Raw genomic sequence first — 27,540 nt, forward strand, 5'->3', positions numbered from 1 at the left:
ATGGGAGTCTGAAGTTTGTTTGTCACGTGATTGATCGTGACTTAATGACCACTGGTAAGTCCAACAGACCGACAGATCGCAGACCTCAGACGCCCGTTCATATAACTGCGTGACCCTGAGCGCGCTTTGATCGTGGCTGCAAAGCAGAGGTTCATAACATTTCTTCTATTTTCAAGCTAAGTCATCCCCCCATGCTTGATCTTGAGTCCTCGCTCTGCTAGGCTCGTCGCCAGCTGTGTGAGGCAGTCTACGTTTTGAAGCACGCGTTCTCTGCCACAGCACGAACCAATTGTCCGAGCCAAGAAGTCCAACTCCACCACGGTCTCAACGGCAAGGTGACTTTGGTGACAGTATGTTTGCTTGGCAGGTAGAGTATGACCTGACTGTGGTTCTTGAACAATGTTGCCATTCTTGCTTTGGCAAGGCCGTTGTAGCTTTAATCCCACGGTGTCTGCGAACTACCTCGCATCCATCAGACCACAGGTTTGGTCTCTTCTTTCGCCCACCTCTTTTGGTATACCAGCAAATCTTCCTTTATTCTTGAATCATTGCATTGTGAGGCGTTGATTCATTCCCAAAATGTTGACGCGGGCGTCCATAATTGCCTCCTTGCTTCTCGCCGCTCTCGCCGCTCCGAATCCACAGAGAAACCGTGGACAGACGGCGCAACAGCAAGCCGCTAAGATTCCGCAGGTTTGATTTATGTGGACTCCAACAACGCGTCGCTGACATGTTTAGGGTGTGTCCCAAGCAATTGATGGCTCCACAATCCTCGATTCGACGGCTCAGATCAATGGGTTGAATATTCGCTACAAGATTTCTGCACCTGCAGCAATGTTCAAAGCTGCAAGTAATGTTACCGGTGCTCAAGCTGCCCCAGGGGACCAAAGTTCGATGGGAATCAACGTCCTTCTCCATGGTGATGGTGGACAGTCCTTCTTCGACTTTCCCAACCAGGCCGTTCAACAAAATGTAATGGGCGTCGCAGTTCTAGCCCCGGATCCCAATTTGTTCTGGGGAGGCGGTAGCGGACTTAACCGTGTGAATGGGGCTGCTCATTCCAAGGCTGTCAACGATCTTGTCAAAAATGTTCTACCCAACATGGTGGCCTTCAACCAGTCACAGGTTTACTTTACTGGTGTCTCTGGAGGTTCGCTCTTGTTGAGCGGCTATTTCATTCCAACTCAAATGCAGAACTTTGTTAACTCTGCTGTGTTGCTTGCTTGTGGTGCCATGCCACCACAAATTCAATTCCAGGATGCGCAAAATGTCATACAGACGACAAGGATACATTATCAGAGTAAGTAGAGTCCTCTGAAATCGGACGTTATGTCTTTTGCGTTTCGACTGCAATCAATGATGCTGCAGGTATCCACGTGTGGAGACTGACCGATTAACCAGGTACTGTGAATGAACTTCAATTGCTTCAAGGCTCAATCCCAAAGGCGGTCACTGCCTATGAGCAGATCGCGACCAGCGCGGGCATGACTCCGGACCAGATCGGGGCTTTACAAACAATAGATAACACCCCCCAGGGCGGGCACTGCGCCTTTGATGGGCAAAGCTTTGTGAGCGGGGTACAGCTGATCTCCAACAACTATGCTCGAATTGTTCAGCCAGGGGGAGATGGCAACGTTCAGGGCATAGGAAATGTGCTCAAATCGGTTGTTGGAAATGAGCAACCTACGTTTGGACCTGAGCGGAGGCAAAAATATTGACCACTCACATCAGCGTAGTTGGAACGAGAACTGCGAATAGATATCAAGAGAAAACACGACAATGATATATATTGGCTAATCAGGTCGCGATCGTGGCGTGGACACCTTTGTAGTTCCAAATTTCCATAGCTGTTCGAACGAAGAGCCTCGAAACTATCAATCTACAAAGAGCACCGTAGAGGCAGATTCACATGCTAATACGGGCTTTAATTTCTACCTTCTATTCACTTTGCCTCTCTACATTACCACTTAGAGCATAGACACGTAACGCATCTAGCAGTGTTGCGCATAAAAAGCCAAACTGCATAAATCTTAAGATGCTGGCACAGTGCTTCGTCCTGAGTCCAGGTTCAACTCCAGACCCATCAGAGGCGGCGAATCTGTTAACCATGGCGCCTTGTTCTGTTTTGACCATGCATTGACTGGGCCGCCTCCGATGTCGATAAAACAGCGCCACATCATCGTTCCGGTGTCGACGTTTACGCTTAGCGACGGCAATCGAAGCGAAATTGCTTCTTTCGTCAGATGGTGAGGCGCTACATTTCGAAACCATCGCGACCACGATGTCGGAATTGCCCCAGTGTGCTGCGGCATGAAGACAAAGCAGCACCGTCTTGTGCGGAGCTGGCTGCCCCGTGCATATGTCAGCCGGCCACCCCTGCGTTGATCGGTGCTTGCTTAACCTCGGGGAACGCCTCCAAGTATCACTTGGCATACGGGAGATGGAGTATCCGGTTGCTAGTAGCGACGTCTGTCGTTTTGGGCTTGCTGGGTGTTGTGAACAGATGTAAAACGTCTCTGCGTTTACGGTCAGAATGGTTGCGAACGACGAAGGTGCACGTGCAACGGTTTAAGACCCCTTTTGTCAGTAGCGATGGAAGTCGAGGATACCAGATCGATGTTAAGAAATATACCGTGGCTAAATTTGTACAACAAGTAGAGTATGTGGAGCACATACGCGATACATCAAGTCGTACGTCGTAACCTCTATATCCACTCTCGATGGCGAACATATCCGCATAGGTTCTGCCCAAGCTATTTGGAGAAACGCCACAGAACACCCATTTGATGCCATATCCGACAAATTGACCCCGTTGGTATCAAGACCAAGAAACGACAGACAAGAAGACCCCAGCCATGCCACATAATACAAGGTGGTGTGATACGAAGGAAAAAAGAATCCTGCTAGAAGAAGAAAGTGGGAAATTTAAACACATCTGCCTCCAACGCAGTATCTTGTATCAGATCCATGTCTCGGGCACTTGTCCTCGGTCAGTAATGAGGTGATGGCGGTTGCAGGCTGGTGAACACCGCCCGACCACGAGTTCGCCCGGCCCAATCCCATGGTAGATGCTCCTCCGTATCCACCGTCTGCCGCATGAATGCCATACGAGTATCTGTCGTGTGACGGAGCATTGGATGGCAAGCTCATCGGTGCGAAGTCCTTGACTGACGAATGGAGAGTTGGTGCAAAGGATGGGAACGGCGAAGATTGGAGCATGGGATGCATGGCGGGTCGACCATTCGGGCTATCGTCTGGAGTGGGAGGCTGACCGTTGGGCTGGTGGCGCCAAACCTCCTCGAGGTGGCTCGGCGAGATATCCGTACCATATTCTTGTGCGATCGACGACCAGAAAGAGCCTCTACGCGAGTCATAGATTTGTCGCAAACGATCAGTGTCAACCGAGGATCCATTTGGGCTCTCGTGAGTGCTAATTCGCAACCCACCAAGGCGGTTAGGAGACTCTTCTGGAGTCAAAGGCCGCGGTTTCGGTAACAGGACCTTATGCTGCGTTCGAGATCCCAACGCACCACCCACAGGGTACGAACCTAGTGGGCTTAGTGACGAGTAGAAGTGCGCCTGGCTGTGCAGTGTTCCATGGCGGAAGTCCTCGTGAATGTCACCGTTGAGGTGATATTGGGTTGGGGAATGTCTGACGGAACCGGCCGAGCTGGAAGAGGATAAAGACGAGGTTCTTTTTCTCCTATGGCTGCCATGGGACAGCTGGTGGTAATGCAGGCGACATGCAAGTTCTGTTTTCTTGAGATGAGCGGCAATATGCTTATAAGGCATTTTCTGAGCTCTTGTCTGCAGAAGGTAGTTTTCCTGTGCTATCATTAGCGGTTATTCTCTGCGAGCTTATTTGGAACATCTTGCGCACCTCTTCTTCAGACCAGGATCGATTTCCGCCGCTCGGAGTCATTTTTCGACCGCGAGAAGCGAGAGAGTCGTGTCGAGTGAGATCGGAAAGAGGCGCCATCGGTTGGGCCATCTGGGACTGTAATGCCATTGTTGCCATCACTTCGGATGAAGAACGTCCCTCGGATATAGTCCTGTTAGAAACTTGCAGCCTGCGGATGGGTCTAATTTGGCAGGAACTAGCAGCAGCTCGTACGACTTGATAGATAGGCTGATAGCGCTCACGGGGAAAGTGAAGATGGAATTACAAAACCTGTATGTTTTTTCAAATGATTGACCAGCAATGAAGGTAGGGAATGAAAGCAGCCCAGCCAGTGGGATGTGAAAGAAAGTATTTGGGACCGCGAACAGCGAAGGTTGATTGTTAGAAGTTGCAATGGAGTGGAGTACGTAGAGAGGAGGTGCAGGATGGAGATATAGTTTGTTCACAGGAGATAGACGGTCAAGTAGAACCGGGGATCTGATTGGGGTGGCGCAATTTGATGTTAGCTACGTTTTCAAACCTTCCTGGGTACGGTACAGCGTTGAGTTCAAACACACCGGGTTGCCAGGACATTGTGCATGGACGCAGAGCCCCAAAAAAGCCTCAGTGGGCCTTTGCACAAGTTGCATGAATTTCAACACTGTGTTGAGCAAGGCTGACGACGTTTCCAAAGCCTGTGTTCCTGAATGTCAACCCGGTCTTACGGATGCTGCCGAACAGTAGCTGTTTCACAGGCTCAGGTACGGGCAGCGTTTACGGCCTCAGCACTCGAGATCCTTTTCTTGGGTTGCTGTAACTTAGCGCTGGAAGGTCTGGAGCGGATATCTTGCTCGCACACATACACCCGAGCGGGCTCGAGCGACTGGCCACAGAACAAGGGTGCGAATGCGGTAATCTTAGCCTACGGAAAAAGTGACGGCGTCTGCAGCGGGAGTTCCAATGCCCGTGAAAAATAAACGGAGCGAAACCGATGGGGAGACGAATCAAAACGCGAGTGAGCAGCCATCTGTTAGATGGACATGTAGCGAAAGGGGAATCGAGACGTTTCTGAAACTGCGGCTTGGCTTATAGCTGGAAACAGAATAGGGGTGATCACTGTACTTTGTGGAGGACAGAAGAGAGCGAGAGCGGAGGGTGCTTGAGCAGCACGCATGCCATTCGTCACTCACGTCGCTGACGAGCGCTGGAGTTCGGCGGTCGTGAGACTTATAGATCCGCAATGTTCTAATTTTTCTTTCGAAGGCCAAAGCAGATGGTAGAGAGCGCTGAGCGTGACGAGGGGACGTTACAGGTCGTGGTCTAAGCGGGCGCCGTTCCCACCGACGACCCTGGGTTCTGTCACGTGCTCAGGCGCCCAGGCCACAAGCGCCGCTGCCCATTGGCCCATTGGCGGCGGCGACAGTTGCTCCAGTCTCTACTCCGTCCTCGCGCGCAGTCACCCAGGCCCATCAGAATCCGCGCCGTGTCGTTTGCAGCGCTCTTCAACTGCGTCACGGATCCGGGGCGTCTGTCGCAGTCTGCGTGCGCGTGCGCAGACGACAGAAGATCAACGGCGCCGAGCGAGCGTCGGAGCTTTTTTGCTGTCCACGTACACGTCCACGTCGACGCCCATCCACAAACGGCAGCTTTTCGAAACAAAACAGTTGCGTATCGGATCTTGCTACCAGCCAGCGAACGTCGCCAGCACGATTGATTCGCCTCTCGCCTCTGCCCTGTTTTGTTGCGTCAACTAGCTCAACGGTTCTCTGCTGGCTTGGCGAGCTGCTCGTGCGTTTCCCACCGGCCTGGTCTCTGCAGAACAGCCTCCGCACTGCGCAGCCAATCATGCCCGCCTGGGCGGCCGAAAATCTGGAGAAGCCAGAGGACGGAGCGGTTCGTGCCAGACTCTTGTCAGTGCGCAATCAGAAAGACTCGCAAACAAAACCTGTCCGATGGCTTGCTGGTCGTCAGCTAGTGCGCCAATCGGGATATGCTCACAGTCCTGCACAAATGGCTTGCAGATAGAGCAGCTTAAGCGACAAGGTGCTCGCCTCCCAGCCCCGCATTCCAGCCAACATTCGAGGGCTTCTTCATCTACTTTGCTCGATGCGCCGCTACCTCAGCCGTTCGTTCCCTGTACGACGATCTCGAGTAGAGCCGACATAACCTACCTCGTTTGGTCCGCCCTCCATGGATTTCGATCCCTGGCCGCGTCGGTCACGAAGCCAGCAAGTCTTTTGACTCCCCAGCTCTGCTGGACCGACCACTTCGACTTGCATAGACCGCAATGGCGCGTGATGTAATTGGATTGCATCCTGCCTGTATCCCCACCTTAAACTTCTTCTGGCGGAATGCAGCTCATGCTCAACAGGCATTGTCTTACCCCGCCTGATTCAATGTAGGGGAAACACGAGACCAAGTATCTCTACTTGACGCCTCGTCCTCTCCTACACCTGACCCTCGTAGCTGTACATAAACCATGGCGTCCAGAGCCATCTTTGGTCACCATCCCCTTCCTGCATACTGCTCCTGTGAACCCAGTTCAAAAGCTCCTCTGCTGACCTAGGCGTTCGTGCCTTGACTGTTCCTTCTTCACAGTGGTTTGTCAACTCGTGCTGCCGTATGCATGCGCGTTCTTTGACCGCACGCAATGATCAGCTTTCCCCATTAACCTGCGCCTCCTAGCTTCTCGCTCCTCAAACCGATGTCATTCACAAGCCTTCTCTCAAACACACCACTACATCCAAGGCATACTCTACTTTGTCAAGCACATATCCGCGCCCACGTCTAGATCCCTCTTAGCGCCCAGTGCATTCTTCCACGTGCTGGTTTGCTAGTCTTAGCATGTCGTGAGGCTCTCCATAATTCAGACTTGCACCACTCTCAGCAACATTGTTCGTACTCATACTTCCATTGAATGTCAAAGTACCGCTTTCGCATGTTGTTGGATGTTTCGACTGACCCCAGTCGTGCCGAATCGCAGGACCACTTCAGCCTCGAAACATAACCTCAAGCCATCTCCACCGTCAGCCTTACCCGTTCAGCCCACATTGTTGCCATCGATCTCACCAGCACAAACCATGAATCAATCTACAGAGGCGACGAGCGCCGTGGCAAGCCCACCTAACCCGCGCAAGAGGCGACTCTCCGGTCAACAAATCGCGCCCAGTCCTATCGCGCCAGCGCCAGCGCCGCCGCCCGGTCCATCCAGCTTTGCGATTGCATCTGAGTCCGCAGGGCCAACTACGGAGCCACCGATAAGTGCCCCGCCACCTAAAAAGGGAAGAACAAATACCCCATGGACACCAGCGGAAGAACTTCGCCTGAAGAAGATGCGTGACGAGGGGAAAAGCTGGAGCGAAATCGCCAAGGTTTGTTATAGGAAACGAATGGCAGCCTGGTTCTTCTGCTAACGATCTGCAGTCTTTTCCAACCCGCACAGAAGGGAGTGTCAAGAAGCATTGGTATAAGGTCTGCTTCTCTAGCTCTGCGCTGTTGGACTGAGAAGGACTAAATGGGAAAATAGGATATGCATTATGCCGAGTTCGCCGAAGACGAGGTAAACGGTCCAGGTCGCTCCACTCTAACGTTGCTAACTATCATACCATTAGAGCGCCGCGCTTCTGGCAGCGATCAAGGAATATGAGCAAAATAAGTGGAAGGTAATTGGCCAAAAAGTGGGAAAGCCGGCAAAGGTAAGCGACTCATCCGTTGACCATCGCCAATATAGATTTTGGTTGCAGAACTGATCCCTCTAGGCCTGCGAGCAGTATGCGAAGGAGCATTTCAGTGGAAAGGTTTAAGGATCTTTCCCATAGGTCGTTCGGTTCTGGGTTCAGCGCACAACCTTCGAGATACCACCATTTGTTACACCAAGGCGTTGTGCATCAGCATGCAGTGTTCAGAAATTTTGTTTCAATGAATTTCGGCAGTCGCAAACACGCAATGGAGGAAAGGCATAGGCTCGGCGGGGAAATCATGTCGGTGATCGTTAAGGCGACATTTGAGAAGCCGTAGTACTGAAACTCGGGCATGGGCATATAATGACGCCAGCGAAAGAGTCCGAGAAAACAGGTCTGACTCCACAGCTACTCACAAAGTCTGTTCACATTCTCTTCGTAATCCGCGTTTTCCAGGCGCAAGCGTGTTCCGTGTGCTTCGCCCGTGCTGAGATGCATCAGGGCACACAGTGTAACCGAGCCATCATGCTGTGCTTCAGGGCTAGAGACTTGAGTCAATACGCCTGAGAAAACTGAACGGTAGACACGGTTGCACAAATGTGTGCGCTTTGACGGCTCGAGCGTTCATGGGTGCTTGAGACATTGAGGTCTTACATATCAGCCGACAGACGGACGATGTCGAGGCAGATATGAGGTCATACGCGACGCTGAATTAGAAAATGCTCTCACCCTTACATTTCTTTTAGGCACGTACATGACGGTAGCGTGGGCCAACTTCCTCAAATTGGACCCAAATTAGTCAAATTTGTAGTGGGTACGGGCATCGAAACGCTGAGATAGCGGCGCATTTCGTCGCCATTCTTGATTCACAGCCCCAAAATAGCAAACAACGTGCTGAGAGAGGCAATAGACACGAGGCGTTAGCGCAATCCACACACGAAATTCGAACTTTGTCATCGCGCCGTTGTTTTGACTTTTTTTTCCACTCGGGCAGACGCAGCTCTGGGCGAACAAAGATTCTCTTCAGCCACTGTAGCTTCGACTGACTTTGGCTGAGCACCAGCCACCGCGGCTGTTTTAGGAACGCTCGGAAAGGAGAACGTCTTCCCATCGCGCATTTGAGAATGGTGAATGCCGCCTCGCGTCATTGTCTATCTATCACCGACACGATGGTGATTTGTTTCATGTTAGCCCTGGGGCCCTTCCAAAGCATTTGATTCGGAGATTGTTTGCTTTGCGAAGGATCTCTCCAAGCTAGTTGGCACTCTGGCACCTCAAATATAGCCAGGATGGGCCTTAATATATGAAACAACTGCAGAGGACGGCTCTGACGTTCATTAGCCTAGCGCCTCAGCGGATACCTACAGCATCTTCTGACGAATCTCTTCAGTCCCCCGGCTCGTGCGAGGGTTCATTTTTGCTTTAGGTCTTTGTTCTGTCTTCGTGCCACTGCTCGCTTCGCACATCAGCCCTGGTCCTGCGATCTTTCCACTCGAGGCGCTTTGGTTGCTGACTGCTGGCATAACGTACCTCCATCATCCTTGATGTCGTGCAGATTCAGGGTTGTGGCGCTCGCAAGGTCTGCCGAGTCGATGCTAATCGCGATTCATGATCAATAACCAAGGCTTCTGCTATGGCCAGACTACGGCCTCACAAAGTTTGATACAGTTTGAAGATCTTCCGTGCGCGTTCTGGAAGAATTGACCAGGCTATCTGATCGCTCGGATTGGCGCGAGGCTACCTTGGGGTGGACCTAGCACCACATTTTTCCATTCTCCTGTGGCTCGAATTTGCCCAACTGGCCAGTTGTTTGCTGGGTCTATCCAGTACTGCCAAAGATTTGGCACTTACGACAGCGTCCCCAGATCGCAAAGCCGAGGGCGCACCCTGGCCATGGATCACCGCATGATGCTGCTATCTAAATCAGTGCCTTCCACTTACCAAACTTAGCATGCCTTCCACCATTCAGGAACAAAGATCGTTTTGCCCAAAGAACATCTCTGATTACGCGTGGACGCTTTTGTGTCTCGGTGCTGCTCGGCTTTGCCATCTGCAATCTTGATATGGGTTTTTGTGGTCCAGGCATAGCTAGTGCTTTCACAGTTTGGCCTGGTCAGAGGTTTATAACGCGCAACACACCCTGCCCGTACTCGAACAAGATCTTGTCCTTCTGAAGTCTATATCGGTCGAGATAATTTTTTTTATCCTTACCTCGCTAACCACTTTGTACCTGCTCATTTTTTCGTTGATGGCACCGAGCTCCATCTTGCTCCAATCACAGCATCTGTCAGAATCGTAGTCCCAACGAGGCAATACCAACCGCACGCGACCAGAGTTGTTCTTAAAGTCATTCTCTTTTATTGCGCTGCATTCCACCTGACTTCGGTCTCACACGGCGATCTGCCAGAGCCACCAAAGCTCTGGCAGTCTCCATGCATAATCGCAACGCTGGCGAGGTCATATCGAGATTTCTCCCTCGATTATGGCATACAAGAACCACATTCGGGAGAAGGAGAGTCCGCAACCTCGCACCCCACCGCCGTGGACAATCAGCATTTGCTGCAGCAGTACACGCTGGGACACCCAGAGCAGAATCCGTTCTTGCAACAACAGGCTTCGGTACAATCACTTCAGCCACAGCATGGTCTTGGAACCCCTTCATCTTTGTTGCAAGTCAGTACAGTAGAAGAGCATCACGACCTTCGACAGCCCCACATGTTGCGCAACCAGACCCATATTTCTCACCAGCAGCCAAACTATGGTCCAGGTCCTTCACATATGCACTATGTGCAGCATGGCCGAAAGCGCAGTCGTCCTCACGACGATCTACAGCTTGATATCCAAGGTCTCGCGGGTCTATCTGGTGTTGGAAGCACAGAAGACGAGCTTGGCGTAGAGCTCACTCATGGACGTCACAATCAGCCTTTGCCGGGGCAATACCCTCCAGCACATCCTTCTTCGTTGGCCACACAGCATCACCATCACAGATTACCGAACCAGCCGCCGCCACATAAGTTACAGCGCTTTAATTCTCCGCCATCTCATCACCAAGGGCCACCCAGTATGGTCGGGCAAGAGGGTATGCCCCCTCCTGCCCCGCGACCAAGGGGACCCAAGCTCAAGTTCACACCCGAGGACGATGGACTGCTTGTAGATCTGAAGGAGAAGAAGAACCTGACGTGGAAACAAATCGCGGACTTCTTCCCCGGTCGCAGTTCTGGAACACTGCAAGTCCGCTATTGCACGAAACTTAAAGCGAAGGCAACTGTCTGGACCGATGAGATGGTGAGTTCAGCACTGCCCACGTTTTTTTTTCTCTTCGGCTCCTATGCGAGCACGGATGCCGTGCTTGTCCCATGTTATAACTTTCGGCACGATACAAGCCCGGTGTTTCGCGGCTAGGGTCTTTGTTTCGATTTCATGTCTCGGCGCTAATGCACACCTGCCAGGTTCTGAAGCTTCGCAACGCTATACGAGAATACGAACATGATCGTTGGCGGATAATCTCAGCAAAGGTCGGCAATGGATTTTCCCCAGCTGCCTGCAAAGAAAAGGCTGCCGAGCTCGAAGAACAAGAAAGAATAGAGGAAGCTCAAGAGGAAGACGATAATGAGGAACGTGCTGGAGCCGAGCATCCTGGATCCGCAACGTCGGAAGGCCCACAGTCGCATCTGTATCAGTGAGTTGCTAGGCCTGGGATGATCCAGCATCTGTCTATCTACCTGATACGGGAGGCACAGTCCATCTGGATCCTTTCAGCATGGAGGTGGATCTTACTAGCAGGAGTGCTCATGGGAGCACCGCGTGCACGGCCATTGCTCGGGGTTTGAGCTTCTGAATGATCGCCGTTTGGGCAAGGCAGATCTTCGCGATCGGTGAAGCTAACGAATTTGTATGATATATGGCCGACTTTATACAGTGCTCTAGATATTTAGGCGGGAACATATTTGAGACTAGCACAGCATTGGATGGGCAACGTATGCATTTGCTTGGAGCAAGCGATGTACAAACGACAGCTGATTTAAATGACCAGTTTGGTGGCCAAAGCCATCTGGCGCAGGTCGCAAATGTTTTCCATGTACAAATGCAAGAATATGGGTTGGCTCTTTGTGATGTGTTTTGGTAATTTCTGGTTACGCAATTAACGGTTGAGTCGTCGGTAAGGACGAACAGTTACTACTGGCTTTCATGTTGGAGGCGTTATGCTTGAGATAGAAAAAAAAGACTACGAAAGCACTCTAGCAAATGTCATTTGCTCAATTCTCTGTGTCTCCAGTCTCTTCGATGGCTGAAAAAGCGTGCTTGATTCCATTTCAGTCATGTGAGAGCGCGTCGGGAGCACTGACCTTTCGTCATCAAGTCGGCGTCGAGAGTAGACCTTGGACCCAGTGTCAAAATCATTTCCCAACGTACAACTCATGTAGGATTGCGCCTTGATCGCGTCTCGTTTGAAGCAACCTTCAGCATACGATATGGCTGCTGCTTCATGATTAGAAGTAATGGGGGATGAAAATACACCCGTGAAGCTATCTTTGCCTCTTGTACAAGCCCGTCTCTTTCTCTCGCATGACTTAGCTAACGCTTCTCACTAGGCTTTTCAACAGCAGATTTTCCACGAGCTCAGAGAAGAAGATGAGCTGCTCATTCTGGCGAGAGGGTTAGGGCTCTTGCGAATCGTGACGAATCTCCTTCATGCCTTTGACGCTGCCGGTAACAACCTCATAATCGTCGTCGGCGCAGACGAGCGCGAATCCGAATGGATAGGTGAGGCACTGGCAGAAAAAGCGACAGTTACGGGTTCGCGAAAATGCCGTGGTCTTCAGACCATCAACACCGACACTGTGACGCCAACGAGCCGAGAAAGTCTGTATAAAAATACGGGAATATTCTGCATAACGTCTCGGATCCTGATCGTCGACTTGCTCTCCGGATTGCTTGATGGCTCCAAGGTAACAGGCATGATCATTCTACATGCTGAAAAGGTCACGGCAACATCTGTGGAAGCGTTCATCATTCGTGAGTTTCGACAGAAGAATAGAGATGGCTTCCTCAAAGCCTTTTCGGACGCCCCAGAGGCCTTTGTCAGCGGCTTTTCGCCTTTGGCAAACACTTTGCGTAACCTTTTTCTCCGCAAACCTTCGCTATATCCACGATTCCAAGCAGACGTGACGAGCTCGTTAGATGGGAAAAAAAGAGCAGAAGTCATCGAACTGGAGGTCAGCATGACCGAAAGTATGCGGGTCATACAAAATGCCATCTTGGAATGCATAGAGGCCAGTATAAGCGAGCTGAGGAAGCTAAACAGCGGTCTTGAGATGGATGACTGGAATTTGGATAGCGCATTGCAGCGCAACTTTTATCAAATCATCATGAGGCAACTGGATCCTGTGTGGCATCGAACCAGTCCGAGAAGCAAACAGATCGTCAATGATCTGCGAACTCTTAGGGATATTCTGCACTTTGTCCTGACCTATGATTGTGTTAGCTTTCTCAAGTACCTCGACACTGTTCTGGCGAATGCTCAAGCTGAGGATGGCAAACGACGAGAAAACCCAAGTCCGTGGCTTCTGCTCGACGCTGCACACACCATGTTTCAGACTGCCAAGCAACGCGTGTATAAGGGTGACTTAACAGATCGAACCCCTACTACAAATGGCCGATCCTCCCCTCGACGAAATCTTGTCCAACCAGTGTTGGAAGAACTGCCGAAATGGGAAATGTTGGCGGAAATCTTGGACGAAATTGAGAGAGATTATTACTACAATCCAGTACCTCGAGATGATTCAAGCGGTGCCATTCTCGTCATGTGTGGAGATTTGCAAACCGCTGGTCAAATCAAAGAATACATGCAGTCCATGCATATCAGACCCGAAGGAAAAGAAGGGGAAGAAGATGATAATGATAGTGACAAAGCTGTCGAATCCGAGGCCAAGGGTTCGGCGTCATTCATGTTGCGACGAAAGCTACGAAATTATATCAATTGGAAACGCAACTTTTCTAGAATCGCGGCTTCGTTTCAAGCGGAACATGAGAGCAGTACTAACGACGCTGCAGACTCCAAAGCACAGTCGCTTCGGGGCAGAGCGCCAGCGAACAAGAGGCGTCGTGTTCGCGGGGCGTCAAATGCAGCCACGTCGATCGGCCGCACTGATTTCGCTGTTAGAACTGCTGGAGACCGTGATGCGCATATGGCTCAACTCTTAAATGAGTTGCAAGTTACTGCCGTTGAGGCTCAGCAGAAAGACGAGATTACAAATGACCCCCTTGAGGAGATGGAGGACTATTATGAACTTTATGATCTAGACAACTTGCTTGTGGTGCATCCGTACGATGGTGATATGGACGAGCATGTACTTGAAGAAGTTCGGCCTCGATACATTATCATGTACGAGCCAGACGCCGCCTTCATCCGACACGTTGAAGTTTACCGCAGCTCGCATACGGATAGGAATGTGCGTGTTTATTTCATGTATTACGGAGGCTCCGTCGAGGAGCAGCGATATCTTAGCACGGTTCGCCGGGAAAAGGATGCGTTCACTCGTCTTATCAAAGAGAGAGCCACAATGGCACTAACTTTAGACCAAGCGCCCAAAAATCCGGAGGAGCAATTCTTGAGGACGATCAACACCCGAATCGCCGGTGGTGGGCGCATAGCAGCAACTGCCGTTCAACCACGCATCGTTGCAGACATGAGAGAATTTCGTTCAGAGCTACCTGGGCTTTTGCACGCCAAAGATATGGAAGTCATTCCTGCTCAACTCACCGTTGGCGACTACATATTATCACCGACCATTGCCGTTGAGCGGAAATCTGTCAGCGATCTCATTGGATCATTCAAGAGCGGACGTCTCTACAACCAGGTCGAAACAATGCTAGAACATTATAAGAACCCAATGCTCCTAATTGAGTTCGGCGACGTAAAGAGCTTTACATTAGAACCATTTGCTGATCTCACCAACTCTGCAGCAGCAGCCGCAATGGCCGCGCCTGATCTACAGTCGAAGATTGTTATGCTTACTCTGCATTTTCCACGCTTACGTATTATCTGGTCGAGCTCACCATATCAAACCGTACAGATCTTTGAGGAATTGAAAAAGCAACAGGAAGAGCCAGATCCGTACAAAGCAGTCATGATTGGACTAGAGGAAGGCGAGGACCCTGAAACTGGGAGAACGTTCAATCAGGATCCGATGGACATGCTGAGAGCTGTACCCGGCGTTACAGAGAAAAACATTGTTAGGCTGAGTTTGGAAGTTAGAAACATACAAGAGCTGGCAAACGCTGAAGATGGAGAACTGGACCAATTGGTGGGGAGGGATGCCGGAAGACAGATCTGGAGATTTTTTAATAGGGAGCTCATGGATGATTAATGTATCATGTCAAAGGGCAGCAATTCTGCTCAAATGACTTGAGCAGACTAGATACCGCCGACTTTACCGATGCGTCAAGATATTTAGAGACGCATAGCGCACACCGGAAGAACCTTTGACCGGCGACGTATTTTGGTCGTCATTCGACCACTCTTCCGAACATGATATCAATGTCTAAACCCTAAGAAGGAGTAAGCGGTACGAAAAAAGACGACGACTCGGAGTATTTTTAGCCTAATCACAGGACAAAAAATAGCCAGCTCAGAAGCAGCAGACACGTACTCGTCATATAAAACACTACAAGTCTCCGCACAAACTTCTTCCTTTATCTTAAATTTCTTGCTTGGGCTCCTCATGAGTTTGTCGTTATCGGCTTCCTCGCTATAAGCGGCGGGGTTCTTGAATCCGCCATTGCTGCTGCGTTTATTGGTGACCGTCGGCGTAGCTTTGGTATTCGTTGCCGTGATTTTCTTGCCACTAGAGGACGTTGCCCCAGTGGCTCCGCCTCCTTCGAAAAGCTGCCGATCACGAGTTTTAATTTTGGCGTATTTTTGACTGTCAGCTTTGTCAGCTCAAGAATATTGACAAAGAGAAGGTCGGCAATCTTGCCTGGCAGCACTTGAGCTCAGATTTTTGCCGAAATTCGAAGCGATGCGAGTCCAGTCAAGCTTTGCTGGGTTTGCCTCGGCGAGGATACAAAGAAGGAGGTGTTTCTCGTTGGCATCATCCCAGACAATACGATCTCCTGAAGGCTGACCTTTTGGCATGGTCGCTAGGCTTTATAGTTTTTTGGGTTTGCCAATCTGTTCGTGCTTACGATATGAATTTGTCGTCAGAAAGAGGGAAGAGAATTCCAAGAAGCACGAAGAAGTAGCTTGTCGCCTCAATTTGGTGGGTAATACTATCGATTGGCTAAAGCTGCAACTTCGCTCACTTTTCTTTCAACTTTACTTCACTTCCACTCCCCAGATTACGCTGTTGGGTGGACTAGTAGGGTAGAGAGCTTGAATGTGAACAGGGTATTTGTGCGATACATCACAAACTGAGCTGAGTTGCCTGATCGGACTGTTTTGTTCATGCATGGCAAAGACGCAGGAACGTGGCTACGCGTTTTGATAGGTTGCGCTCACATCACGAATGACTCATCTTTGCTTGCAAGATTCTGCTTGAAAAATGAAAAGTAAGGAGAAAGCCTGTCGATCTGGTCGTTGGGCTGATTACGGCGACCTACTTCCTATGATTTGTCGTTTCACTACGTCTCCCACGGGCAATAACACCTGGGCAAGTCCTCGCTAATGTTTTTTAGAGATTTCTACTGGCCGCGCGTACATATGCGCCTGATTGAGGCCCTACCAAAAAGAGAGAGAAAAAATTCACGCTACCCTGTGGTCGTTGTGAATATGCTTCTGGACAACGTTGGACTGTCAAAGTCATCGGTCACAACGAACACCTTACACTTCGTCTTCATAATGAATAGCTGATAGGCCGTGAGTGGTATCACCATAGACTTCTGGAAACTCATCCATCATGCCGAAACCTCCATCTTCAGGCGGAGTAAGCATCTCCTCATTCCCGACCGCAGTCTTATTCTTCTTTGAAGGAGTGGAAGGCTTCTCGACACGCCCACTTTTAATAGCTAGATAAAATAGAAGAGGAAAAAATCAGTTCCCATTCACGCTGATACTTGGTATATGAATAACTCACTAGATAAAGGCTCTTTCTTGGGGGTCTTTGGTTTGCGGGGAGTCGTTGGAGGAGCAGGCTGGGTGACTCCAGACTCAAATTCTTTCTTAATCTCTTTAGCGGCGGCGCGGATCTTGCGAAAGTTGCAGTCGATAGCATTCCCTGTTGTCCCTCGACCGAACAACTGCGCGATGCGCTTGTAGTTGATCTTCGGAGGATTAGTCGATAAACTCTAAATGACCTGTGTGAGGTACGTGCCTTTGTGCCGCTTTCTTCCAGAGAAGCGAATAAGCAAGCGAGCAGACGCTCGTTGTTTTCAGAACTCTTCCAGTCAACAGGCATCTTTATAGTTTGGAAGGGATTTCTGCCTTTATTTCAGACTCTTTTTCGTAGAAGTGAGAGCGTTGGTTAAGGTTTGTGATGAAAAGTGCAGGTCTCGGTATGGTTCACAAGGCAACGGTCAAAATCACAGGTAACAGACGATCCGCTTAGACACGCAACTTCGGTCGCCTCATCGAAAAGCTAATCAGAACACTGTAACACTATCTTTCGGCAGCATGATTGGTTTTCATCGTCTTCCGGAAGCATGCGAGAAGTTCCCCTCTCACATTTCACGTTGGAGGTCTGGCTTGATCCTCTAAACTTCGTAAAAGCAGACATCAGAACAGGGCGAGACCAATTAGAAACAGAGGAAAACGTTTTTCGCAGATACATCGCAAAGTTCATGTGAGTATGACTCCACAGGCGCAGCTGTTCCAACTTTTGCGAGCAGTCGTGCAGAATGTGGTTGATAGTGGTGAGACGGTTTCCAGCAACAACTTCCGATTGGCCAGCCTTGCTCTTCGCCTTGCTAATGTCCAGGATTCAACTGCGCAAACGAGATTTCTCTTTCACAGCCCATTTGACCCAATTGTCTTTAAAGTTCTACAGTCTCTTATATCAGCCTTCTTCATTTTTGAAAACAAACAGGCGCACGGTTTCAAATTGCGGGCTGCAATGTTTATATCCAGTAACAACCTGCACTTTGGAAAACACTGTTAACCGTTGTCTGACACTTTTTTTCACGGAGCAAACTTTAAGATCGAGACACATCCTTCGATAAAATGCATCGAATTAGGGACCACTATGAACGCAGAATATCTCAATCCATAACCACTTGGTCCTCTCCACAATACTATTGATCAACAACCTCTGCAGTTTCCATACTCCATTATCGGCAAGTAGAAACGAAGGGGGCAAGTTGGGAAGAGTCGGTCTCCGAAGTATGTCTGGTACCAACTAGGTCAATTGATCATTTGTGGCCGAAGCAAATAATATATCTAATGGTCATGCAGCACGCATGCATCTCCGTCGCCATCAGACCACGGACGGCGTGCTGTCTTATCCCTGCACATCAAAAAATCTAGAGGCTGAACCGTCGAAGTAACCGTACAGACGCAAGGCTGACAAAGATGCAAGCTCATAGCTAAAATGCAAACTCACGGCTCTTGAATAATCTAAAGTTGATCAAGGCCCACTCTCGCCATTCGCCGAGAATCGCATCAAAGTCCAGATGAAGATGTGAAAAGGAATAGGAGTCGATTGTTTAGAGCAACTCAAGCATGGCGGCAGGAATGCCTGAGCGTTGGGACAAAACGGCATGCCTTTCGAACAGCAAAACTGTTCAGAAGGAGAATGTTGTATGGAAATTCAATGCGTACTCTTGGATTACCGAACATCAACCATGTAGCAACAGAGATAAATTTGACGGTTGACGGCAATTCCTGGGCTTTGTCTTCGGTCAATGGCGCCTACATAGCTGATAATATGTTCAATTTCTATGGCTTTGATCAATGTACATGTGCGGGCAACAGAGTGAGGCCTACTCCAAATGAGCCAAACAGTGAATGGCCGTCACGAGAATAGACACGTTCCACATGCAGAATAAGTCAAACTTGTGATATGTCGTGCATCCGCTTAGATGCGGCTAGACCGTACTCATCAAGCTCACTATAAACCATTGAGAGTGTACTCGAGCTTCCGCCTCAACTTCACAAAACTGCAAGAAACATTGATTATCATACATTTACTTCACGCAATTGTCGATGCTGCTCAACGTAACAGGAATTCGGTAGTCAGCATCAAAAAAAATGAATCTGCCGGGTTTAAACCAACATGATACCCTTGCAATGGCCGCCGCGTTTTGTGCGGCGAAGGTTTCCAACGCTGACGTATGTTTTCCAGCTCCCATATTTGCGATCCCCATCGTTATGTTCTTGCGCTTGATTTGTCGACTGACCATTGCATAAGATTGACTGGGAGAAGGCGGCAAGGTTGATGGGGAGCAAGTCCGTTGCAGGTGCTAGGGAGCGTCTCCGGGTCGCGAAGAAGAAGGCGGAAAGTCATGACGACACGAACGGCGTCTCGACGTGCAGAAGTGTATCAAATGCCCCTGTCGGTGGCGTCGACAAGAAGTCTCCTGGCAAGCTAAAGAAAGAGAGTCCAAAGAAGGCGACAAAAGTCAAGAAAATCAAAGTAGAAGAATCTAGCAAGCCACAAAGAGTGAGAGACGATGACGATGAAGTTTAAAGGTGAAGGTGAGGATGTCGCGGAGCTTGAAGCGTTCGGCATCGCGATGTTCGAGCACCGAGGCTACCTGGAGTATCTCACCAAAGGCAAAAATTTACATCACACAGTCATCAAAACCTTTCTGCCCATACATACATTTCGATAGTTAAAATCGGTGGTGATGCAGCTAACTCAGACTTCTATTGCGTTCTTTGCCTCAAGAGCCGATCCCTCGACTGTTGATCAATCCAATTGTTGAAACGATCCGTCCTAGGACTATGATCAAGTTTGAAAAAGTCACTTCCGTTTCAGCAGTAGTCATTTGGTAATTTGGGGCCACTGTGCGATGCAACTGTGCCTCGTCCAAATAAAGAGAGATATATATCAAAAAGATCCGGTCATTGAGAAGCAATGACCGAGTGAGGAAGGGAGACCCAGGCTGTGTCTGATAGCAGCTCATTCGACGCGAACGTTCATGTTGCTTGCGGTCCAGGTCCTTGACACTGGCTTCGATCAAGGCCAAGAAGAGAATTAGCTTTCGTTTAATTAACAAATAAATGACGAGAGCGTCAGCTCATAGAAAGCAAGTATGACTTGACTGATGGTGGTGTGGGCACACAAGTTCGAGTCAAGTAAGCGACTTACGTTAGCGGAATGCAAATGCTTCAGTTTTCGGATCGACTCCACATTTTTGATCAAGTACAGGCTGGCATCAGTTACATCCCGTCCACTTCAACCTGCGCCAAATTGGACGCAGACACCCATTGTCTTCATCCTGTGAGGCGATTAATGCATAAATACTTATTCGTCTTTGTTGTCTCGTAGGAGCTGCTCACTTCGACTTTCGTCAGCGTCTACGCACGAATTGAGGAAAAGAAGACATCAGTTCAAAGTTCACACACTGGCAAAGATATTCTAAGGAAAACAAAAAGTTTTTAGGCTGTTAGATTCACGCTAAGCAACGGACGCAGATTTATTTGATTTTTTTGGGCATTTTTTTCTCGGCAATGCGTTCATTTGCAATGGCTGCGATTCTACTTGATCCAGACGACAACCACCGTGGTATCCATCACATAACATTCTTTAGGATGCAATAGCGCAACAAACCTAGAGCCAAGTGACTTTTATCTATGTACTTGGTGTAGATTGAGGTCATGTGATAATTCCGTAATATGGACGGTTCTCGAGACAGATATCCAAGTGGCCGTATCCTGGACGTAGGTTGCTATCCCACTCTTCACATCACCCAAAAACCAAATCGAAAACAAAAACAACAACACCAAGTTCATGTGACATTTTCTTCGTCTAGTTCTGCATTCTCACGTACAATACGCTCAAAGTATCTCACTCACCTTCTGGACACTTTCTCAAAGCTTAGCTCGGGGTAAGTAGTTCTCACAATCCCACAACCTGGCAAGGAAAACAAATGGGGGCCAGAGCATTGCCTTGGGTAACCGAGATCTGGATTTCTTCGAAGACTCAAGTTTTGTATTGGCCAGCCTCAGTCTCTGAAATCTACAAAAAACAGCCACGTCGAACGTCTCATTCTACTTGGCTTTGTTGCTAACCGGAGCTAGGATTGCAGTCATGGCCTCGGACGGTAGCGATACCGAGGGCAACCCTTTAAGTACTCCATCGAAGAAAACACCGAAGCGTGCAACTAGCCGGCAGATCATTCGCTGGAGTGGTATGGTTCAACCGTGCGACTGAAGATGACCGTCTAACCTGTAACAGATGAAAAGCTCGCCTTCGCCTTTGCGGAGTTTCGTCTTGCTGCGCAGCGCCAAAGAATTGATATTAAGAAAGCACTTGACGAGGCAGCAAAAGCCGTTGCTCCATTTGTCACTGGGGACGCACTAGTTCAACAGCTCACCAAACGTCGTGCGAGGTACATTCAAGATCAGGAGGAAGGTAAAGGCAACAGCGGCCCTCAGTCAGTCAGGAAGACGCCAGTAAGTGCTCTTTGTATCTGACTCAATTTTTTCGTTGCCTTCCCTTTTGTTGCACAATCTAGTTTACTGATTCAAAGTTCAAGAAAAAACATACCAACAACTTTAAAGTTGAACCAACAGATGGGGAACACGTACAAGTGCTAGAGACACCTACTTCATCTGTGAAGCAAAATCCTCGCTCAACAAAAACTATCTCGCGCCAAAATATCAAACAAGAATTGCAAAAAGGAATATCTGATTCCGAGTCTGAATACACAGAGTCACCCAGCAAGTCAAGGAATAAGCGTACCCGTGCAAAGAAAGCCATCCAAAAGAAGAGGAAGAAGAGGGCACTAGAATCAAGGAACGAAGAAGATAAAAATGTCGATGTTGATGAAGCCGAGGATGAGATTCCACCTGTTCCTGGTGCCGCTTCTCCCACTACAAACTCACCCACCAGGCACATCAAATCTAAGCTCCACAAGAACCAGAAGCCCATTCGTGGTCTTACCGCTAGGAAGCTGGAAAAAAACTTGAACGACCAGCATGCTGTACAATCAACGGATCAACACCATTCTCTTCAAATCAATAGTACATCACAATCCAACACCGACGGCGCATCGGCTCTCTCGATCCATGGACTAGAGTATGATGGCTTTGCAAGCTATGATCAAGCGAATCTCAAATTTCCGCACCTGTACGTCCGTTGTAAACTGAATTGCTTCCAATGGCTAACAAGATATAGTGATGAAATTTCCCTTCATGAACCGCTCCAACCGCCCAATGAGCCTTTCGAAGAAAAGGGCCAAGAGCTTTGCCGTGACATGACCTTCACAAAATACGTTCCTCATGCAAGTGAAATTGGTCAACCAATGAGCTTCAACCTCATAAGCCCAAGTGACGAATCGTCGGACCAAAGCAAGTCGTTCGGACGCCATTATAACACTGTTAGTATCAACCCGTTGAAGGCTTTCTCTCACTATTCGCTTGTTGAACCTCGTTCTTACCAAGTTTTCAAGACCAGTTCATTTCATGTTCATGAAGATTGCAAACATGTGCAAAATATTAGTAGCAACTTCTCGAGCAGCGGAAGTTGGCAAGTCACGTTATACACTGCTACTCAGGCCGCCTGTCTAGAAGGGTCGTCGGGTACTGATACCGTCGCACTCGGTCGCACCAGCTCACCAAGCTTCAATGAATATAGTACCTTGATCAATGAAGATCAAGATGACTTCCGTCTTTGCGAGGAAACGGAGCAGCTTGACGAAGACGGAGATCAAGATCAAGACAAAGACGAAGCTGGCACCTCGACACCGAAGCAAATTGCTCGTCATCACGAGGAATGGAGCTATCGAAGGGAATAGCACGATCCACGGATGGATCAAGCAGTCGCAAAATATTTTGATCTCTTCACGATCATCCGTAGGACCGGGACATTTGAACAGTGACTCTCGAGATTACTTGATAAAATTGTGCCCAACATCCTTTCAAAATTTTCTTTTCAACGCCCACCTACCTGCCCACACCCACCCACCACACACACATATATATACATATATGTGTGTGTGTGTGTTTGTGTGCGTATATCTTTCCGATGAGCCTCTTTCATGAACACCTGTCTCGCACGAAAGGGGAATCGGGTGCAGAAGGACTGCTTTCTGGACTTTGCGACGGAGACATCACGAGCACAGCATTTCACCACTAGCATTGAGAAAATGCGTTTTATTAATGAGGCGTGGGTAGACGAGGGAGGGAGGGAGAGCGCCAGAGTTTTGCGCTGCGCTGCCGGTGTGGAAAGTCACTTCGACTAGTGGTAAGCATCACACGGAAGGCGAGGGCGTGCTCCCACGCATCGTATCTTAATCTACATTTTATTTCCGCGAAACCCAAGCACTAAATCTTGACTCGTCGCTACAACTCGTCTGAGTCTTGGCTAGCTCCCTCTGCCCGCAAACCGTGGGCGTGGTATGGAGCGGCTGTTTTCGTGACAGACACGAAAAAAGCGACACATGCAGCATTTCTTATGAGTTTCACTTTTTTTTGGTGACGATCCCGTAGCAAATGCGGCCATCGCTGTGCCTCTCGGGTAGTCGAGTGTATTCTAGACAATTACGCCGTGCCTTCGAGGGCATGGAGGTTAGGAATGGTGGGGCGGCGATCGAGTAGTTCTCAGAAAAATGTCTCGCCATATCGTTGTAGTCAAGAAACGTCAAGATGTGCTCACGCATAATAAATACCATAAAACGGAAGAAAGTTTGTCTTTCCTTGCCTGATGATACTCTACTGCTACATGCTTTGTTGTATGTACAACTTCAGCTTCCATCCTCAGATCTCATTTGCACTGATTTTCCTCCCTCCTCTTACTAAGACAAAATGCTATACGTACAGGTATGAAGACGCCGCCAAACAGTTACATAGTCGCTGTAAATGCAATTCTCAGAAAACACGTGTGAAGAGCGGAGAGCCTTTTTTTGGTGTGCCAAACCCACTTCCAAACCAATCTCCTCGCTAACACCAGAAAAGCCAACAGGTTTTGTACATCCAGGCTTAGGGGGTATTATGATCTTTGCATCATCTCTTTCTTTCACGGATCATACAAGCTGAGCTCCTAGCTTAGAAGCCCATGCCTCCCATGCCTCCCATACCGCCCGGCATGCCGCCCATTGCTGGCCCAGTCTTCTCCTCTGGTGCTTCGACGATGGCAACCTCAGTGGTACCGAGCAACGAAGCAACACCGCTAGCATCCACAAGTGCAGTCCTCACCACCTTGAATGGATCCAGGATACCAGCTTGGATCATATCGACGTACTGACCCTTTGAGCTGTCATAGCCTCGGTTGAAATCCTGGGCATGCTCCTCCATCAGCTTACCAACAACGACGGAGCCCTCATCACCAGCGTTTTCAACAATCATGCGCGCCGGGCGGGTGATGGCTTTGCGTACAATGTCGATGCCGAGCTGCTGGTCGAAATTGGCTGCCTTCACATCCTTGAGAGCGTTGGCAGAAGCCTTGAGGAGGCCAGTGCCACCACCTGGAAGGATACCCTCCTCAACGGCAGCGCGCGTCGCATTCAGAGCATCAACAATGCGGTCCTTCTTTTCTCCGACCTCGACCTCAGAGGCACCACCGACCTTGATGACAGCCACACCGCCAGAGAGCTTAGCCAAACGCTCGCTCAGCTTCTCCTTCTCGTACTCCGAGGTAGATGGGTCGGCCATGACGCCACGGATCTGTTCAGCTCGCTGAGCAATTGCGTCCTTGCTACCCTCACCGTTGAGGATGACAGTGTCCTCCTTGGTGATGGTGATGGAACCGGTGGAACCGAGCATGTCCGCCGTCGCCTTCTCAAGCTTGATGTCCAGTTCGTCCGTGAACACGGTGCCGTTGGTCAGAACGGCAATATCGCCAAGGATACTCTTCCTGTTGTCACCGAAGCCAGGAGCCTTGACAGCAGCGACTTGCAGCTGTCCACGCAGCTTGTTAAGGATGCAGACTGCGAGAGCCTCACCATCGACATCCTCGGCAATGATGACAAGAGGGCGGCGGAGTTGCTGGGAGGCTTCAAGGGCAGGAATGATATCTTGAACAGCCGAGATCTTCTTCTCAGACAGGAGCAGGAGTGGTTTCTCGAACTCGACTTTTTGGGCCTTGGTGTCGGTGATGAAGTATGGCGAGATGAAACCGCGATCGAACTTCATACCCTCAGTGACCTCGAGCTCATCTTCAATGGTCTTGCCTTCCTTGACGGTGATGACACCCTCCTTGCCAACCTTTTCCATTGCACTAGACAGCAGCTTTCCGATGTGCTCGTCACCATTGGCTGAGATGGTGGCGACCTGTGAGATTTCCTCGCTGGTTGTAATGTCGCGCTTGTTCTGCCTTAGGTACTCGACGACAGCGTCGACAGCGGCTTGAGTACCCCTTCGCAAGTCCATTGGGTTACAGCCAGCAGCGACATTCTTGACGGTTTCGGAAAAGATAGCACGGGCAAGGACAGTAGCGGTGGTCGTGCCATCACCAGCGGCTTCGTTGGTCTTGGATGCAACGTCCTGCAGTAAGCGGGCACCGAGGTTTTCAAATTTGTCTTTGAGGGAAATGGCTTTGGCGACGGTGACACCATCTACGGTGTTCTTCATCAGCATTTCTGTCTTCGCGAGCAGAGAATTGACCAAGACGTACCTTTAGTGATCTTGGGAGAGCCATACGACTGTTCTATCAACACATTGCGGCCCTTGGGGCCCAAGGTCGTCGAAACGGCCTTCGCCAGAGTTTCCACACCATTGAGCAATTGCTGTCGCGCCTCGACACCGAATTTGAGCTCCTGTCCATCGTCATCAGCAGGCAGTCCATCTACAGAATCGACGACGTGTCCCCTCTTACCTTGTGTGCAAACCTCAGCTGCTGATGGCTGATGGATGCGCGAGCGCGCAGAGCCGAAGCTCCTGTTCTGGAGAATGCGCGTTGCATTTCTATGTGATTGGCAATGCAGAGGCAAAGAAGATGAGGAAACGAGGTGGACTTTGATGGAAGATGCCCTAGCCTTTTGCTCCAAAGAACTCCGGACCGTATGGGAGAGGTGAAAGATGAAGATGAAGGAGAAGGAATGTATGCACGGCAAGGAAGTTTCCACTTGAGCGATGGAAGCTTCGAAAAAACTTTCGGAGGCCAATCGGAGAAGTCGATGGAATTGCTCCAAAACGGGTAAGTCCCCCCTGATAACGAACTCCGTACGGTCATTTATTCTGCCGACCCCAGGCTCGTTCTTCAGAGAGAACCCTTGGCGCCTCAGGCTGCACACGAGGCTGGACGCACTCGCGTGACGCCCTGCTGGCCTGCATGCTTGCGAGTGCGAGTCGGACGGAGAGAAACAAAACAGAACAGAACAAAGCCGATTCGGACACAGGGCCAAAAGAGGAAGGCAATTCGTTCTATGCGTACCCTACATGGCAAGTCTCATGTCACCTTGCTGAGCCCAACGCTTTTCATCCGCCTACACGAGAGCCGGCGATCAACGCTCCAGATATCTTGCGTGAGAAGTTTTCTTCAAAGACGAGAGAGTACAGGAGGCGACTTTTGAAAGTAGAAATGAAAGTTGCTCCAGAGTATAGCTATGGTGTACACATCGGAGGCCAAGTCAGGCACGCATCAACCACTGCTACGGCCAACCGATGCTACGTCGACCTCGAAGACTCAGACTGCGTTCTCACTGGGAGAGCTTAGCGGCCCTTGGAAACGCGGGACAAGATGGTCTCAAACTCGATATCGTCAGCGTCGTTGGCCTGGATGTCTGCAGCAAGGCCGTTGAGCGAGCGCTTGAGAGCATCCTTGGAAGACGAGTACATCATGCGCGGCTGGGCTCGTTATTAGCACTAATCATGACTCTCAACACACCAAAAAAAAACTTACGTATTGTGGTGCATCGTCTGGAACCCAGGAGATGAATGCTGCCCACTGTTAGCAAATGCCCGAAAATGGCGAGAAGAATCTCCTTACTGATCTTGTTGCGGGTGCCCTCGCCGGTTTCGAGCTCGTACTGAACATCGAAGACGGCGTAGCGGCCGCCGATGCCCTCCTTTCCTTTCTTGTCTATGTCTCTTTGTTAGCATGCCATTGTGTCGGACAGCCAGGGCTCCATGTTCACACACCCTTGGACTTCGCATTCAGAAGCTTCTCTCTGAACTGGTCCCAGTCACCGTTTTCGGATGTTTCCTCGACAACAATCTCCTTCCAGTCATCCGAGATCTTGTAGATAATGTACTTCGTGTTCTTGCCGAGTTTGAGGTCGTTGAATGCGCTGATGCAGTCCGGGTGGACACTGACTCCCGAGGCGGCCTAAGCAGCGCTGGGTTAGCGCTAAGCCGCTACGTAGCAGCTCTTCAGTCTGGAACGTACCATTCTAGCTGTTTGTGCGGAGACGGATATGCAGAGAACTTGAACGAGCTGCTTAGGCGTGCGCGACTCAAGCTGTCAACAGAACCGGAGGTCAGCGGGGTGGTAGTCAAGCGAGCGGACGCGGCGTCGGCGCAGGAGAACGGGGGCCAGTGTGCCGAGATACGAACAACTCACTTCTTTTCAATCCCGGGGAAGGGTATGACACTCGAGGCTTGGGAGGGGAGGCTTTGGAAGGGGCTAGGAGAGTTTGTTGATGCAGGTGTTGTGAGCGATTGTGCAAGAATTGGGCCGCCTTTTAGTGGGGTGTTTTCACTGGTGCTCTTGCTGCGGCCTGGCTGCCAGCACGGCCACATTTGGCAGGACGACCCTCGTCACCAGCAACAACCCACGCGCGGCCAAGCCAACGACGAACTTTTGCCGTCGTCGATATTGCGCACAATGCCAACCACCGCTGAACCTCTCGCTGCCACGATCTTTGCCGCACCGCATTGCTCGGCGAGGCAGCAGCGCGTCATGGCCGCCGCAACATGGGCTGCGTCCTCGCCTTGTGCCCGTT

The 27,540-nt window shown here is 50.0% G+C and overlaps 11 protein-coding genes across 14 annotated transcripts; 7 read left to right on the top strand and 4 right to left on the bottom strand.

The window, feature by feature from the left end:
* Positions 1-99: 99 nt before the first annotated feature.
* On the top strand, positions 100-1,890 carry PV09_00455 (uncharacterized protein). Its single transcript, XM_016353195.1, has 3 exons — positions 100-693; positions 739-1,300; positions 1,402-1,890. The coding sequence occupies exons 1-3, from the start codon at positions 580-582 to the stop codon at positions 1,716-1,718; spliced, it is 993 nt and encodes a 330-aa protein (XP_016219452.1). The 5' UTR covers positions 100-579; the 3' UTR covers positions 1,719-1,890.
* Positions 1,891-2,641: 751 nt separating this feature from the next.
* On the bottom strand, positions 2,642-4,201 carry PV09_00456 (uncharacterized protein). Its single transcript, XM_016353196.1, has 2 exons — positions 3,881-4,201; positions 2,642-3,825 (listed from the first exon to the last, which is right to left on the bottom strand). The coding sequence occupies exons 1-2, from the start codon at positions 4,016-4,018 to the stop codon at positions 2,926-2,928; spliced, it is 1,038 nt and encodes a 345-aa protein (XP_016219453.1). The 5' UTR covers positions 4,019-4,201; the 3' UTR covers positions 2,642-2,925.
* Positions 4,202-5,335: 1,134 nt separating this feature from the next.
* PV09_00457 lies at positions 5,336-8,032 on the top strand. 2 transcript variants are annotated; one of them, XM_016353198.1, is made up of 6 exons: positions 5,336-6,774; positions 6,864-7,251; positions 7,304-7,351; positions 7,407-7,439; positions 7,492-7,575; positions 7,639-8,032. In XM_016353198.1, the coding sequence occupies exons 2-6, from the start codon at positions 6,961-6,963 to the stop codon at positions 7,681-7,683; spliced, it is 501 nt and encodes a 166-aa protein (XP_016219455.1). In that variant the 5' UTR covers positions 5,336-6,774; positions 6,864-6,960; the 3' UTR covers positions 7,684-8,032. The 2 variants fall into 2 exon arrangements, with proteins under 2 accessions (XP_016219455.1, XP_016219454.1); XM_016353197.1 differs by having other exon boundaries at positions 5,336-7,251.
* A 622-nt stretch (positions 8,033-8,654) lies between these two features.
* PV09_00458 (uncharacterized protein) lies at positions 8,655-11,807 on the top strand. Its single transcript, XM_016353199.1, has 2 exons — positions 8,655-10,845; positions 11,010-11,807. The coding sequence occupies exons 1-2, from the start codon at positions 10,276-10,278 to the stop codon at positions 11,241-11,243; spliced, it is 804 nt and encodes a 267-aa protein (XP_016219456.1). The 5' UTR covers positions 8,655-10,275; the 3' UTR covers positions 11,244-11,807.
* Positions 11,808-11,964: 157 nt separating this feature from the next.
* PV09_00459 (uncharacterized protein) lies at positions 11,965-15,238 on the top strand. Its single transcript, XM_016353200.1, has 2 exons — positions 11,965-12,101; positions 12,153-15,238. The coding sequence occupies exons 1-2, from the start codon at positions 12,060-12,062 to the stop codon at positions 14,928-14,930; spliced, it is 2,820 nt and encodes a 939-aa protein (XP_016219457.1). The 5' UTR covers positions 11,965-12,059; the 3' UTR covers positions 14,931-15,238.
* On the bottom strand, positions 14,799-15,950 carry PV09_00460 (uncharacterized protein). The gene is made up of 3 exons (XM_016353201.1): positions 15,540-15,950; positions 15,213-15,485; positions 14,799-15,111 (listed from the first exon to the last, which is right to left on the bottom strand). The coding sequence occupies exons 1-3, from the start codon at positions 15,695-15,697 to the stop codon at positions 15,105-15,107; spliced, it is 438 nt and encodes a 145-aa protein (XP_016219458.1). The 5' UTR covers positions 15,698-15,950; the 3' UTR covers positions 14,799-15,104.
* Positions 15,951-16,121: 171 nt separating this feature from the next.
* On the bottom strand, positions 16,122-17,173 carry PV09_00461 (uncharacterized protein). The gene is made up of 3 exons (XM_016353202.1): positions 16,872-17,173; positions 16,635-16,821; positions 16,122-16,566 (listed from the first exon to the last, which is right to left on the bottom strand). Exons 1-3 carry the CDS (start codon positions 16,953-16,955, stop codon positions 16,382-16,384), a joined length of 456 nt encoding a protein of 151 aa, XP_016219459.1. The 5' UTR covers positions 16,956-17,173; the 3' UTR covers positions 16,122-16,381.
* Positions 17,174-18,653: 1,480 nt separating this feature from the next.
* PV09_00462 (uncharacterized protein) lies at positions 18,654-19,208 on the top strand. Its single transcript, XM_016353203.1, has 2 exons — positions 18,654-18,823; positions 18,903-19,208. The coding sequence occupies exons 1-2, from the start codon at positions 18,743-18,745 to the stop codon at positions 19,179-19,181; spliced, it is 360 nt and encodes a 119-aa protein (XP_016219460.1). The 5' UTR covers positions 18,654-18,742; the 3' UTR covers positions 19,182-19,208.
* Positions 19,209-19,882: 674 nt separating this feature from the next.
* On the top strand, positions 19,883-22,530 carry PV09_00463. 2 transcript variants are annotated; one of them, XM_016353205.1, is made up of 7 exons: positions 19,883-20,377; positions 20,470-20,544; positions 20,738-20,847; positions 20,895-21,112; positions 21,196-21,788; positions 21,837-22,038; positions 22,111-22,530. In XM_016353205.1, exons 3-7 carry the CDS (start codon positions 20,748-20,750, stop codon positions 22,453-22,455), a joined length of 1,458 nt encoding a protein of 485 aa, XP_016219462.1. In that variant the 5' UTR covers positions 19,883-20,377; positions 20,470-20,544; positions 20,738-20,747; the 3' UTR covers positions 22,456-22,530. The 2 variants fall into 2 exon arrangements, with proteins under 2 accessions (XP_016219462.1, XP_016219461.1); XM_016353204.1 differs by having other exon boundaries at positions 19,883-20,544.
* An 854-nt stretch (positions 22,531-23,384) lies between these two features.
* Positions 23,385-26,462, top strand: PV09_00464. 2 transcript variants are annotated; one of them, XM_016353207.1, is made up of 3 exons: positions 23,385-23,565; positions 23,615-25,793; positions 25,848-26,462. In XM_016353207.1, exon 2 carries the CDS (start codon positions 23,942-23,944, stop codon positions 24,914-24,916), a length of 975 nt encoding a protein of 324 aa, XP_016219464.1. In that variant the 5' UTR covers positions 23,385-23,565; positions 23,615-23,941; the 3' UTR covers positions 24,917-25,793; positions 25,848-26,462. The 2 variants fall into 2 exon arrangements, with proteins under 2 accessions (XP_016219464.1, XP_016219463.1); XM_016353206.1 differs by having other exon boundaries at positions 23,615-26,462.
* PV09_00465 (uncharacterized protein) lies at positions 25,985-27,297 on the bottom strand. Its single transcript, XM_016353208.1, has 6 exons — positions 27,159-27,297; positions 26,985-27,056; positions 26,738-26,924; positions 26,586-26,678; positions 26,499-26,536; positions 25,985-26,443 (listed from the first exon to the last, which is right to left on the bottom strand). The coding sequence occupies exons 2-6, from the start codon at positions 26,985-26,987 to the stop codon at positions 26,309-26,311; spliced, it is 456 nt and encodes a 151-aa protein (XP_016219465.1). The 5' UTR covers positions 26,988-27,056; positions 27,159-27,297; the 3' UTR covers positions 25,985-26,308.
* Between the last annotated feature and the right edge of the window lie 243 nt (positions 27,298-27,540).

This window comes from Verruconis gallopava (genome assembly GCF_000836295.1).
Source record: "Verruconis gallopava strain CBS 43764 unplaced genomic scaffold supercont1.1, whole genome shotgun sequence".
NCBI lineage: Eukaryota > Fungi > Ascomycota > Dothideomycetes > Venturiales > Sympoventuriaceae > Verruconis > Verruconis gallopava.